At 45.7% G+C, this 13,974-nt stretch overlaps 1 protein-coding gene across 3 annotated transcripts in view; it reads left to right on the forward strand.

Annotated features, from left to right (window-relative positions):
* The window catches only part of EIF4E (eukaryotic translation initiation factor 4E), a 343,174-nt gene that overhangs the window by 285,203 nt on the left and 43,997 nt on the right, over positions 1–13,974 (forward strand). For all 3 annotated transcript variants that reach the window (XM_085641164.1, XM_085641165.1, XM_085641166.1), the window contains exon 6: positions 11,394–11,533. In XM_085641164.1, the coding sequence (XP_085497290.1) occupies positions 11,394–11,533 (140 nt within the window). The remainder of the gene's footprint in view (positions 1–11,393; positions 11,534–13,974) is intronic.

Here is a 13,974-nt window from a genome sequence, read left to right on the forward strand (position 1 = left end):
ACTCTCCCCAGCTCTCCCGCTTAGCCCAGAGCATATGGAGATGGGCAATTCCCCAAAACATTTTTCTCCTGGCACAACATGTTCCAGGCGTACAAAACACCATAGCAGATCTGCTCAGCAGACAGACTCAACAACTACACGAATGGGAACTGCATCCACAAGTTCTTCACCCATTCTTCCGACAGTGGGGGCATCCTCAAATAGACCTCTTCGCCACCCACGAAAACAAAAAATGCCCAAGCTTCGCCGCCAGATACCCACACCCATTGTCCAAGGGCAATGCGATATGGATGAACTGGTCAGGCAGATTTGCATACGCCTTTCCACCTCTCCCACTAATTCCATTAGTGGTCAGGAAACTACAACAGCACTCCCTCACACTCATTCTGGTAGCTCCGACGTGGGCCAGACAGCCGTGGTACACCACGCTACTACAACTATCAGTGGTACCACATCAAAAACTGCACCTTTCCCCATGCCTCCTAACCCAGAACCATGGAGAAATCAGGCACCCGGACCCAGCTCAGCTCAACCTGGCGATCTGGCTCCTGAAATCTTAGAATTCGGGTACCTTAACCTTCCCCCTGATTGCATGAACATCATCATGGAAGCCAGACGTCCTACCACTAGAGCATGCTATGCCGCAAAGTGGAAAAGATTTGTAATGTACTGCCGTAACAATACAATCAACCCTCTAGATGCATCCATACAACACATCATATGCTATCTGCTCCATCTTCACAGGTGTAACCTGGCGTATTCATCCATACGCCTACACCTAGCAGCGATCGCTGCCTATCTACAAAACAGACAGCATTTGTCACTCTTCAGAGTGCCCGCTATTAAAGCCTTCATGGAAGGCCTCAAACGAGTAATTCCTCCCAGGGCACCACCCTCCCCTGTATGGAATCTAAATTTGGTCCTTACACGACTAATGGGTCCGCCCTTCGAACCAATGCACAAATGTGAGCTACAATTTCTCACCTGGAAAACAGCTTTCCTTGTAGCTATCACTTCCCTTAGAAGGGTTGGTGAAATACAAGCGTTCACCATACAGGAACCTTACATACAAATGCATCACAGCAAGGTCATACTTCGAACTAATCCGAAGTTCCTGCCCAAAGTCATTACCCCCTTCCACCTCAATCAATCAGTGGAATTACCTGTCTTCTTTTCGCAACCCCAATCTGTTGCGGAAAGGGCCTTACACACACTAGATGTGAAAAGAGCGTTGCTATATTACATACAAAGAACGCAACCCTTCAGGAAGACCAAACAGTTGTTCGTTTCCTTTTCTCCACCACATAAAGGCAACCCCATCTCAAAATCAGGGATAGCTAGGTGGATTGTAAAATGCATACAAATTTGCTATCAGAAGGCAAAGAGAACATTATCTGTTCCCCCTAAAGCCCACTCTACAAGAAAGTTAGGGGCTTCTATGGCTTTTCTAGGGAATATACCCTTAGATGACATATGCAAGGCAGCCACATGGTCTACACCGCACACATTCACAAAACACTACTGTGTAGATGTGCATTCCCAGCAGCAAGCTAGGGTGGGCCAGGCTGTACTAAAAACACTCTTTCAAACAGCTGCAACGGATACCGGTGGTCGCCGCTAAGGTTGGGTACTGCTATATAATCTATGCTAAGTGTACAATCTGCAGCTCATATGCCTCGAACGGAATATGCTACTTACCAGTATGCATCTGTTCTTGGCATGTAGAGCTGCAGAGTTGTACACGCCCACCCGCCTCCCCGGCTACCTGTATCCGTTCCAGTCCATCTTATTTAGATACAACACACATGGGTTTCTCACTGTTATTACTACGCTCCATCATTTCCCTGTTGGCGAAAAACAATCTGAGGATGGAGCCGAAGCCCATGCGCAGTACGGACCGAAGGAGGAGTCACCAAACTCGTGACTTCCAAAGACGGTCCAAGAAGAAAAACAAACTGCAAACATCCGGGCCCAACACCAGATGGCGACCTATGCTAAGTGTACAACTCTGCAGCTCTACATGCCAAGAACAGATGCATACTGGTAAGTAGCATATTCCTTTTAACCCCTGGCAGCAGCCCGGAACCGCGGACCCAACACACTCTGCACCAGCCAAGCCTGGCCAGTGCCGGAGTGGACAAAGACCCTGAGGACGACCCCACGGCGACTGTGACCCCGAGTCTGGCACCCAAGGACCCCCCTCGACATCCCGGAAGAAGCCTGCAGCCTCAGAACCGAGTGCCACCCCAACCGCGATCAACCAGAGGGTAAGATTCCCGACGTCAAAAGGCACCCCTGCACCCGGCGCCCTGCGGCCCCCTGTGCCCAATCCCAGGGTACCCACCTAACCTACAACTACCCAACTTACCTCTCGAAGTGGTGGTGGCACCTGAAACATCTTCGTCCCCGAGCCTGCAGCCTTTTTCCAAACCGGAACATTCCCATTGATTTCCATTGAGCGCCCGAAGGCTCAAAAGCACCCTGCACCCAGCCGCCCGAGTGGCCCTGGCAGTGCACTCTCTACTTCCCCACTTGCCCTGAGTAAGTGACCAGGAGCCCAGCTCCCACAGCCGCGTGGCTTGCCAGACAGCAGCCATCAACCAAGGCCCCCCTATCCCTCATAGGATAACATTGGGCCTAACTCTCTCTGCACCCGGCCGTCCTGAAACCGCTGAGGGTGAACCAACTGTACCTACCTGACACTGGGGGACCCCTGAGTCCATGCCCGTAATTTCAACTCTGCCAGTCGAGTACTTACCCTTAAACCGCTGACTTCATTTTCCTCATAGGGTAACATTGACTGGCTTTTTCTTCAAAAATCTTCTAAGTGTGAACTTTTCAAAACTGCAAATATTCACCAAAAATCAGCCAAGTGACCAAAACGAATTTACTCACCTGCTCCTAGGTGAGCTCCCAGTGCTGGATCTTGGTGCCCAGCCCTGACCCTGAAAAAGTGTTCACAACTATACTTACCTCTAACTCATTTTTCTCCCATAGGAAACCATTGTCTGCTTTTCTGTGAAATTTCTTCTAAGTGTCTATTTTTGCAAATTTGAAATATTCTTTTAAAATCGTACCATTTCTGCAAACGAAATTACTTACCTGTTTTTGATAAGGACCCCAGTCCTGGGTCTAGGTACCCAGTCCTGGATTACTAAAGTAACGATAAAGTACTCTACCTGCAATTTGAATTTCTTGCCATAGAGATCCATTGAATGTTTTCTTTGAAATATTTTCTAAGTGCTAACTTTTGAAATAGCTAAATATTATTTAAAAATCATTACAGTTATTAAGTCGACTTTCATCACTTGATTCTGAATACTGACCCAAGGCTGGATCTAGGAGCCAGACCTGGAATTCCAAAAGTAATCTGAAAAGTAATTTATTACAAATAACCTGAATTTACCATTGAGCTCAATGCATTGTTATGTTTAGGAAATAGGATTGTTTATTGCAACCAACTGTGACTGTTTACACAAATTTATTGCTTAAGACAAAAGTATTTATATTCAACCTCTCATTCTGAGAAAGTATATTTTTACCCCCTTTGTGGTTCTAAAAATAAAACAAGCATATATTTTATATATAAACCATTGGCCTAGAGTTCAGTTATTGAGTGTGTGAAACCATTTGCTGACTGAGTGTACAAATAAATGCTTTACACTGTCCTCTGGTACTGCCTTACTGCTCGACCAAGCTACCACTTTTGAGAGTAAGGTCATACCTAACTTTGACCTCTATCAGCCTCTGGGGGACTGTGGACTCTGTACACCCTGTACCTATTAGGGAACAGTATATACAGAGCCACTTTCTCACACAAATTACCCGGGAATAAAATATTTTCAATTGGGTAAAATCTGGCCAATTTTTATCTAAATTCACAATTCACCTTCATTCAAAAAAACCAGCTCCACTGTAGTCAGGTGTCGCAGCACACCCGGATGGCACTCGGTTATCTGGGTGGGACCTCGATGATGAAGCATGTCACCAACCAGGTTGGCAAGTGAGGGGTCTTCTTAAGAAAGATTATTTCTTCACTTGCTCCACGTGCCAATATCCTATAGACAGCCCTCTGTCGATTGGGAGTACTCCCTATTTTTGTTTGAAACTAGGACTACGGATCAACATGGAAAAATTGTCTCACTCTGTCGCAATTCCTTCAATTTCTAGGAGCCATGCTTCACACAAAGGAAGCAAATCCTTATCCTTCAGAGGAGCACACCCAAAAAGTCTTAAATCTGGCATAATTACAAACAAGAAGGTTCACTTCAGTGAGAATCTTCGTCATTGTTGGGGATGATGTCTTCCTGCATTCCCTTAGTTCCCAACTGCCGGTTGCACATGCTGCCTCTCCAAAAGCTTCTCGACGAGCAATGGGTGCAATCCCAAGGGTCCTTCGAAGATCGGATCACCATCACTCCTCCGATACAGGCAACTCTGTCATGGTGGAGGATCAGGAAGCATTTAACAAAAGGACTGCTCTTCGTACCTCAATGTCCCAGTTATGTCATGACGACAGACGCATCACTTCAAGGTTGGGGGGCACACCTCCAAGACCTCGAAATACAAGGACATTGGATCACTCACGAAGCTCAGCTTCATATCAACTTGTTGGAGCTAAAAGCAGTATTCTTGGGATTACAGGCGTTCCTCCCAAGAATCCACGATTCGACTGTACTAGTCAGGACACAGTACAACAACAATGTTTTACCTGTTAAAACAAGGGGGTACAAGGTCAAAGCTCTTATCGGTACAAGCTCAAGAGATTTGGAAATGGCTCCTGCTGCACAACATCTCTCTCCAGGTTCAGCACGTTCCAGGAGTTCACAACACGCCGGCAGATATCCTGAGCAGATCAGCCAATGTTTCCCACGAGTGGGAATTGGCTCAAGGTCAGCTACCAAGAGTTTTCGCCTATGGGGCACCCCATCTCTGGATCTGTTTGCAAACCATTACATCAAAAAATGCAAGCACTTTGCAAGCAAGTTCCCTCAAGCAGGATCTTGGGGCAATGCTCTACATCTACGCTTGACAGGAATGTTCGCGTACGCATTCCCTCAGTTTCCTCTGATACCAAGAGTGTTGCTGAAAATGAGATCGGAACCATGCTATTTAATTCTGATAGGCCTGGCATGGCCGAGACAGTTCTGGTTCTCGGAGCTCCTCCAGTTGTCGGTGGCCCCCAGAGTACAGTTTCCACTGATTCAAGACCTAATCTCTATAAACGACGGACAAGTTCTCCATCCACAATTGACATCGCTGAACTTGTCAGCCTGGAACCTCATGAGCACGAATTCCGCTCCTTAAATATTTCTCAAGAATGCCGGGATATCCTCTCTCAATCTCGGGCAATTTCAACAAATAAAAGTTTCACAGCGAAATGGAAGAGATTTTGTCAGTGGTGTTCCTCTCAAGCTCTGCATCTTTTTCATGCTTCTCCAGAGCAAATTCTCCCTTACCTTTTACATTTGGCCAAAGCAGGACTCTCACATGCTTCACTCAAAGTGCATCTTGCAGCTATTTCAAGGTATCGCAGAGCACCAAATCATCAATTTCTTTGGTCGCAAAGGGTGATAAAAGAATTTCTCAAAGGGCTCTTCAGAGTGTTCCCTCCAGTTCAACATCCGCTGGTCCCATGGCAGCTCAATACGGTCCTTGCACAGCTCATGAAGCCTCCGTTTGAACCAGTACATAAAGCTGAATTACAGTTCATTTCTTGGAAGACTGCCTTGCTACTAACCCTCACTTCAGCTAGGAGGGTCAGTGAGATCCAGGCTTTCTCTATTGCAAAACCATTTCTTCAATTCAGACAAGATAGTCATTCACAGGACAAATCCTAAGTTCATTCCCAAAGTCCCTTCTGTTTTTCATCTCAATGAAGTAGTGGTGTTGCCTACATTCTTTTAGGATCCCTCCTCTGCAGCGGAAAGGTCTCTGCATACTCTAGACATCAAAATATGCCTAAAATTTTAGATCGACAAAACGAAATCATTTCGAAAAGACAAACCAACTATTTGTGGCCTTTTCTGGGCCTAGAAAAGGCTTAGCTCTGTCCAGATCAAGATGGATAGCTTCTGCCATTTCCTTATGCCATGAGAAAGCTGGAAAACCTCTGCCATCCAGAGTTCGCGCTCATTCCACGAGAAAGATGGCAACTTCAGAGGCTTTGTTCGCGGGAGTATCGCTCCCGGACATCTGCAGAGCAGCAACATGGACAAATGTGCACACCTTTACTAGACACTACTGTCTAGACACAGTGTGGAACGAGGATACAGCGGTGGGACAAGCAGTTAAACGTCACCTGTTTCAATAAGGTATTTCTCACAATTTTTATATATATATATATATATATATATATTTATGCAAAAAAGAAGCAGAGAACTCTGGGTAGTTCTCAAGTTTAGGTGGAACGCAGCTCCTGTATAGAGCACTCTCAACACCAGCGACACTCTAGATCTGCTCACCTCAAATGTCTGCTTTTCTATCAAAGTTTTTAAGCATAGGATTAGCACAGTGCCATCCATGCCGAGATAGAAAAGGACAAAGTCTTTTGCCATTTCTACATATATAGATATAGATAGATAGATAGATAGATAGATAGATAGATAGATGTTGTCATTGGATAATTTTTTCGATGCATGGTCATTAATATTTTCTTGGTTCTAGGTGTTTATCATATCCTAGTAATAAGGAGCAGAGCTCTGAGAAAAAAGGGGGTTCTATCCTGGAAACGCAATATGGTAAACGTACTTCTCTCTATTCTGATACAAGCATGTGAATCTATGAAAGATTTAATACTGGAGAAGAAACTAGTTACTTACCTGTACACTATGGTTCTCCAGTGTTATCTTTCATAGATTCACATGCGGCCCACCCGCCTCCCCGTTTCTCAGACCATTTTATCTCTAGATACATCCTTGGCTCTCACTCGGGGCTGGAAATCTGAGGTATGGTGGCTCTGCTGGGGAGTGTGATGTCAGGGCTGGCAGCTGATTGGCTGAGTTTTGGCCCACATAATAATGATGATATGTTACCAAACACTATCCTTCCCTATGGGGTTTCTATGCAGTTTTTTCTTTTACTACTATTGTTATTCATTTACCGTGAAACTCCTACTATGACGACGGGGAAGATACAAGCACCACAGGACAACAATGGTGATGATGAATCGCAAATATATGATCTATTGCTGGACCTCTGGGAGAAAAGTGGGGCTGACGCCTCTCCAGACACTGGACTTACTTCCCCACCTGTCCCGCTATAAATACATACTCTGCTTTTCCCATGGTGAATAGAAGAGCAGCAGAAAGTTTTGATCTCCAGCTTCCTTCCCTCAGCGGAGGCTAAAACCTATTTGTTTAGTGAGATCCTGCATCCAGGGCAGACCTCTTAAGAACCACTGATCCCATCCAATGAAGCTTTCACAGACACCCTCTTGGGCAACTGGACGAAACGAGGAACTTGGCTCCCGTCAATAGACAAATAGCCAGATGGCATAGATCAGTTTCAGGGAACCTATCTTTCCCCCTGCAGCTCCCTGCACCAGAGAGCGGCGTTGTTCAGGCTTCCGCAAACTGACTCATCCTGAATGCATTTCCAACCACTCCACTAGACTGAGTAGAAACCTATGGAGGCATTAGGGAATTGCATGTTCTCCTCTGCCTGTCTTGCCCTTTGATCTGTCAACTTGAGCTGCCACTTGGGATGTTCATCCCAAATGTTGTGCGACATGGTGAGCGAGATCTTGCCCGCAGTCTCAGACAGCCTTCAGGCAAAACAAATAATTCAGGACAATTAGGATGCATCGAAGTGTGTGTTTAGATCAAGCCTGGACCTACTGACTGGTTGGGTGAGGCTGTCAGTGTAGTTCCTCTCCAGCAATGTCCAGCAGGTTGTCATGCACATGCCATTTGATGGCACTAGTTAGTCTCTTTGGAGCCAAGACAGACTTTACACTAGAGTGCTTCAAAGAAAGCAAAACAGACTCTGCAGTACAGTGATTCAAAGAAAGTAAAGCAACAGCTCACTTTCTTGGACCTTGCACTGCCCATACAGCAGTTTTCCCTACAATATCAGTCCTTTTTAAGCTTCATAAGAGGCCATGACAAACTTTACTTGATCAGCAACAGTCTTCCCTGCCTTTTTGAGGCAGAACTTCGAGATCCAGGTGCCGATATCCAGGACCGGTAGGGCAGCAAACTACTCAGTCTTCTGCCCTGCTGAAGTTAAACTACTTGAGCTTGCCCTCAGTAGTGCACTGGTTCGAAGCTGAATTTGTTTTTACCTTCACCTGTGGCGAAGTATTACATCAGATATGAGTACTTCAAATTGCTTTATGCCTCTGGAACTGGCTGAGTCGCCAGCGCATCATATTACATCTTGAAGGATCTTTAAATGGCCCTGTGGTTAAACTCAGCTGCTGCTACCTAGCAGATCACAAATGGCTGCTACACACAGAGATAGCACTGTGTGTCTTCAAAAATTGGGAGAACCTTGTCCATCATTCTAGCACTGCTGAGAATGCGCCGTGTCCGAGCATTTGTGGGTTGGTGTTCCCAAGGCAATTTCCCCATAGGCATGCTTTTAGTTTGGACTCGAGCCTGAGACTCCTGTACGCCTCTCAGTCTCTCTCTCATCCGGCCACAGTTATGAAGAAAGTAAATCGGGAACTAATGGGCCCTATTCATCCCAGTAGCTCCAGATTGGGCCATAAGAATTTGGGACCCAAAGCTTCTGGCCATGAACATTTGTCTTCCAACCTAGCTGCCTCTATGTGCGGATCTCCGGTCATAGCAGCAAGGCAGTCTTGCACCCCCAATCATGTACAACTTAAACCTACATGCTTGAAGATTTAGTGGCAACAGTTTACTCCTTTTTCTCTTCCTCTAGAGGCAGTAAGGGTTATTCTGGCAGCCAGGCATCCTTCACCAAAACCTATGCAGGAAGCTGGAGAAGTTTGTTTCTTTGTCTAGGCATATAGAACCCCTACAAGCCTGGTGGGGAAATTATCTTTTTTCCATGTCTTTAGCACAGCACGGCCTTGCTGTGGCAACAGTTAAAGGTTGTCATCTTACTGTTTTTTTCTACGGTTGCCTGATCAGCCATCTTTGTTTGTCACCAGTTATGATGTGATTTCTGAAAGGGCTGTTCCATATGTTATCGCAAAAACCCCCATGTGATGCAGTGGGACCTCAGTTGTATTCATACATTCCTAATGTGCACTCTATTCAAGCCTATGCACAGCTGCTCCCTGAGGTTGCTCACATCGAAGGCAGTGTTCCTCATTGTGATCATGTCAACTCCTTGTGTTATTGAGCTGTAAGCTCTTTCTGTAACCCAACACACAACGCATTCTTTACATACCAATTGGTGTTTAGGACTACAGAACGTTCCTCCCAAAGGTTGTAACACCTTGTCACGTTGGCCTGCTGACATTCTTACCTTTTCATCCAAGGAGTAAGAGAGACTCCAACTCTTAGACCCTAAGGGAGCTTTGATTTTCTACATCGATCACACCAAGAATCACTGGTGGACGATCAGCTGTTTGTAGGTTTCTCTAGTTTGAAGAAAGGAAGAGCAGTTCATAAACAGATCATCTCCAGATGGATTGTTCTTTGAGGATCTGCTATGATCTTGCTAAGAAATTGCATCATGAAGGCCTGCAAGTTCATTATATCGGAGCCAAAGCGGCGGGCACGCAGAGTGGCTGTTTTTACATCTGCCAGGCTGCAATGTGGGGAACAGACCGTACTTTTTCATGAAGTGCTAGTGTCTAGATAGCCAAGTCCGGTGGGAACGGCATTTTGCTTGTTCCGTCCTGCCAGACTTTCTGGTTTGAGCCATTCCACAGACCCACCACTCAGGGAGGTACCGCTTTGGTACACATTCACAAGGTGATTCATCAAGACCCACCCTCCTCCCCTTGCTGTGAAATGTCCTCCTCTGTTCCATACTAAAGATTCCAACTGAAATCTGCTCATGGACACAGTCTGATTCCTAGGAGCTCCGAAGGCCCAGGCAGATGTCAGAAAGAAAGACGTCTGTGCCGAGGTGGCAGTTACATTGTGGCCCCTACATCTGTTTCGGGGAGGGACAATGTTTTCTATATTTGATTGCGAATAAAAATATTTCAATAATTGAGCTTTTGTTTGGTGTGTATTTTTTTTTTTTTGTATTTTTTTTTTTTGTTTTGAGGTTCAAGTCATTGAAATTCCTTCGACTGGGGGTCTCTGGCTTCCAATAATTACTCAGTAAGGGTCTACTGTTCCAGTAAGGATTCATGTGGGGGTCCATAGAAGTAAGTCAGTTAAGAACCACTGCTATAGAAGTGCCACCTCTCCTTGGAAAGGAGTTGCAAAATCCATTTCGGAATGCTATGGTTATGCGTATTTTGGAGCGGAAAGTAGTACATTCATGTTACGGGTGCACTTGCGAATCATATAACCATACATGGGTTTGCCCGCTACTTAGATAAGAGTTAACCATTGTGGCTAAGTTCAGGAAATAGATCTCCTAAGAGAGAATCAGTCTCATTATATATCACTGAGCTTTGCTTCCGCCTCCTTTTCTTCTGTCCTTCTTCCCCCTGCCAACATTTGCTCCCCCCCCCCCCCCCCCCAAACCTGGTTCCTTCAGTTCTCCCACTCGCACCCCCATCTCTTGCACTAGCCACAAGAGCACAATGATCTTTGAAATTTGTGCAATGAATTTGGATAGTTGTGTTACAAGTGATGCAGAGATAACTCAGACTGGATACAGAGGTCAACTTCTAAAGATCTATGGTGTCAATTAAAATTTTCCAAAACATTTCAGAGCTAATGGTAAACAGCTCATTCAATTAAATTGTACGTTGGGATAGTGTAAATGGGGTGGCCTTATTTGTTCAGTGTGTTTTTTGAGGTTACAGATCATTTTTCTGATTTACTGACTAGACCAGAATTAGTAATTAGACCACAAAATTCACCATTCGAGTGTAAGTACATCTTTTCGTGGCTGTCCCTATATAAATGCTTGTCATTAATGTATAATGGAAAAAGAAAAATGTGACCCATTATAAATCTGATTCAGCTAGCCATAACCTTTTTGTTTGTGCCCTCCTCCCCCCGCCCACTCCCTATCGAAAAAGCCCTTTTAAGATATTTTTCGAAGCTGGTTCCAATCTTTCCAAAGAGGCAGCAAACCATTAATTCCCAAACAAATATCTTTCAGTTGTACTTTTTTTTTATTTTTTATTTTTTTAATGAATAGAACCGTTCCTCATTGTACAGTTTTGTTGACTGTCAGTTGATTTCATATGTTAGGATCTAGCAATTAGTCCAAGGGTTGTAGCTTGTGTACACGCTCTACATCTTTTTCAAATGTTTGATGTATTTTTATTTTTATTTCCCTTGAAGCTGTTGTGCCTTATTGGGGAGGCGTTTGATGTCCACAGCGATGATGTCTGTGGAGCTGTTGTTAATGTCAGAGCAAAGGGAGATAAGATAGCAATATGGACGACTGAATGTGAAAACAGGGAAGCTGTTACACATATAGGGTAAGTGTACAGTCAGTAATTTTTTAATAACGTGTTGAGCATATTATGTCACAGAATTGCAGTTTTAATATTGACTTTTTTTTTATAATGGTCAAAGTATTGAGAAATGGTAATGCAGGTCTGCATTAGGAATACATTTATTTAAACATTCATGAAACAAAACGGGATCAATTCTGCTGAGGTGCACATGGAGCGCTGGCTGAAGAAATATAGTCCACTTGCTTCCCTACAGTGCGTGGAATTACACATGTAGACAAAGACGGCCATTTTTCACAGAAGGCGTTTTCCCTTTTTTCTCTCCCCAGTTTATTTGCTCCAGTGTGCACATAGTTTCACCTGTCCGCTCATTTGAAGTGCAGACCATCAAGCAAGATCTATAAATCTGGAGCTTCTGCCGATTAAGCAGTGGTCTGACAAAATAATTATTCCAAGGGTTGTGAAATTAAAAACCTTTTTATTGCCATTCTATAATGTAATCTGCCTCTTGCAGTATGTATATTCTCGGAGGCTTTTAAAGAGGTGTTGTCTAGCTATTCTAATATTGTCCTTTCCGAACCAGAAAGAAAATGTAGGAATGTTTAAAGTTTGAGCCTATCTTCAGGCAGGTTCATACGGAAATCATTTAAGCTAGATTCAACAGAAGTAGCTCATCCAAATCTCAAAAGGCTTGATTGGGTACCGGATAAAAAAAAACGCTGCCGCCTGATTATTTGAAGGAATTCACTTTTCCAGGATGGAATACTCAAGAGTTTATAACCATGCTATTTTTCCTGGCTGCCAGACAGGGCTACTGAAGCATCAAATTAGTTCCTTTAAACTAAAAACATGTTTGTAGTCAGAAGACCTTAATTGATTTTTTTTTTTTTTTGCAAAATCATTTTTATTGACATTTCTTATTTTCACACCATACATACATAGAAATTTCTTAAGGAAGAAACCGTGCGGATCATACATCATGACATTGTATAAAACGTAATTTTTGTGTAAAATACATACTTTATTTCCTGAATTATCCCTGTCCACCTGAGGAAGTATACACGTGCGGAGCATGTGTCAATGGATGACCGCCTATCGCATGCATGGTGTCTTCAGCACCAGCCAGCGGGGCTAGCACCATGGTGAACATCTTGCAGTAGTTGTGATAACAATCTAAACTTTTCAACTGGGGTGACGTAACTGGGTACACTGCACCTAAGGCTATATCATTCAAATGAGACCTGTGGGCTGATGCGTAGTTGCTCAACGATGGGCTGTGTGTGTGTGTGTGTGTGTGTGTGTTGGGGGGAGTGGGGGGGAGGCGGGGGTAATTCTCAGGGTATGAAATATGTTGTGGCTACAGCTATCCACCCCACGCCTGCTGTGTACTTACTCTGCGGGAAGAAGACCTTCATTGATAGCATAAATACTAGAATAGTTCCCTGCTGTGAGCGGAGACATCGCAACACTTCATATTGGAAGTGTTGGACCCGGCCTCGTGGCGTGGCCCATCCAGACTCGTAGCGACACCAGACTAACCTCTACACCCCACACGACCCTGACTAACGTAGCCTACCCGACCCAGAACCTGGGGCTACCCACGTCCTCCCCTCCATCTTCCCGACACCGGGCACCCTTCCCCTTCCATCGGCCTCGCCGCCTCCAGTGACCCGGCCCAGCACCCCAGATGGCCGCCCTCGACCCAAGCGCAACCCCGGCCTAGTCGCGCCATGCCGGCTGGGGGGGAGAGAGAGCTCCTGGTGAGCAGGAGAGATAGGAGTAGTTTCATTCACACCTGGCCTCCTCCCAAGAGATAGTTTTGATCGCCCCTCCGGCCAACCTGAGGGCTGGCTCCACGCCTGCTGCGTGTCTGGGATCCCTCCCGACCCCGCTTTGAAAGGATCAAAGGGCCACGTGGCAGGAACCCCCAACAAACTATCCCCAGGCGCTAAGACCCCTGTCCGTGAGGACTCCGGACATCAAAGAGGAGTCACCCTATAACAAGGGGCGCTCTGGGACCCTCGGCAGTTGAATCCTGGAACGAAACGAGCCCTGCTGATGTGGTCGCGGCTGAAGAACATCCTCCCAAAATCCGATGGAACTCTTGGAACCTCGGTGAGCCCTGCAGACAGCGTTGCGGCTCCACCTGGCAGAGACTGACTACTACCTAGAAACATCCGAGCCCTGCTGACGTGGTCGCGGCTCACCTTGCACCCTGGAGAACTCTGAGCCCTGCTGAGCGACTCGCGGCTCCTGGACGATTGTCCGACCTCCGACACCCTTACTCGAGCCCTGCAGATTTGGTCGCACTCAAGAGACATTCTGGTCCGGCTGGGCCCCAAAGATTGTCTCGTATCCCCCGGCTCGAGGATTGAGAGCCATGCGCCGGATACGCTCCCGCATTGACCCAGATCCTAAGACTGTCCCCCCTACCCCAACCGAGACTGTGAGCCCGTGCTCTACTT

The sequence above is a fragment of the Triturus cristatus genome, chromosome 2_2, assembly GCF_964204655.1.
Source record: "Triturus cristatus chromosome 2_2, aTriCri1.1, whole genome shotgun sequence".
In the NCBI taxonomy this organism is placed as follows: Eukaryota; Metazoa; Chordata; class Amphibia; order Caudata; family Salamandridae; genus Triturus; species Triturus cristatus.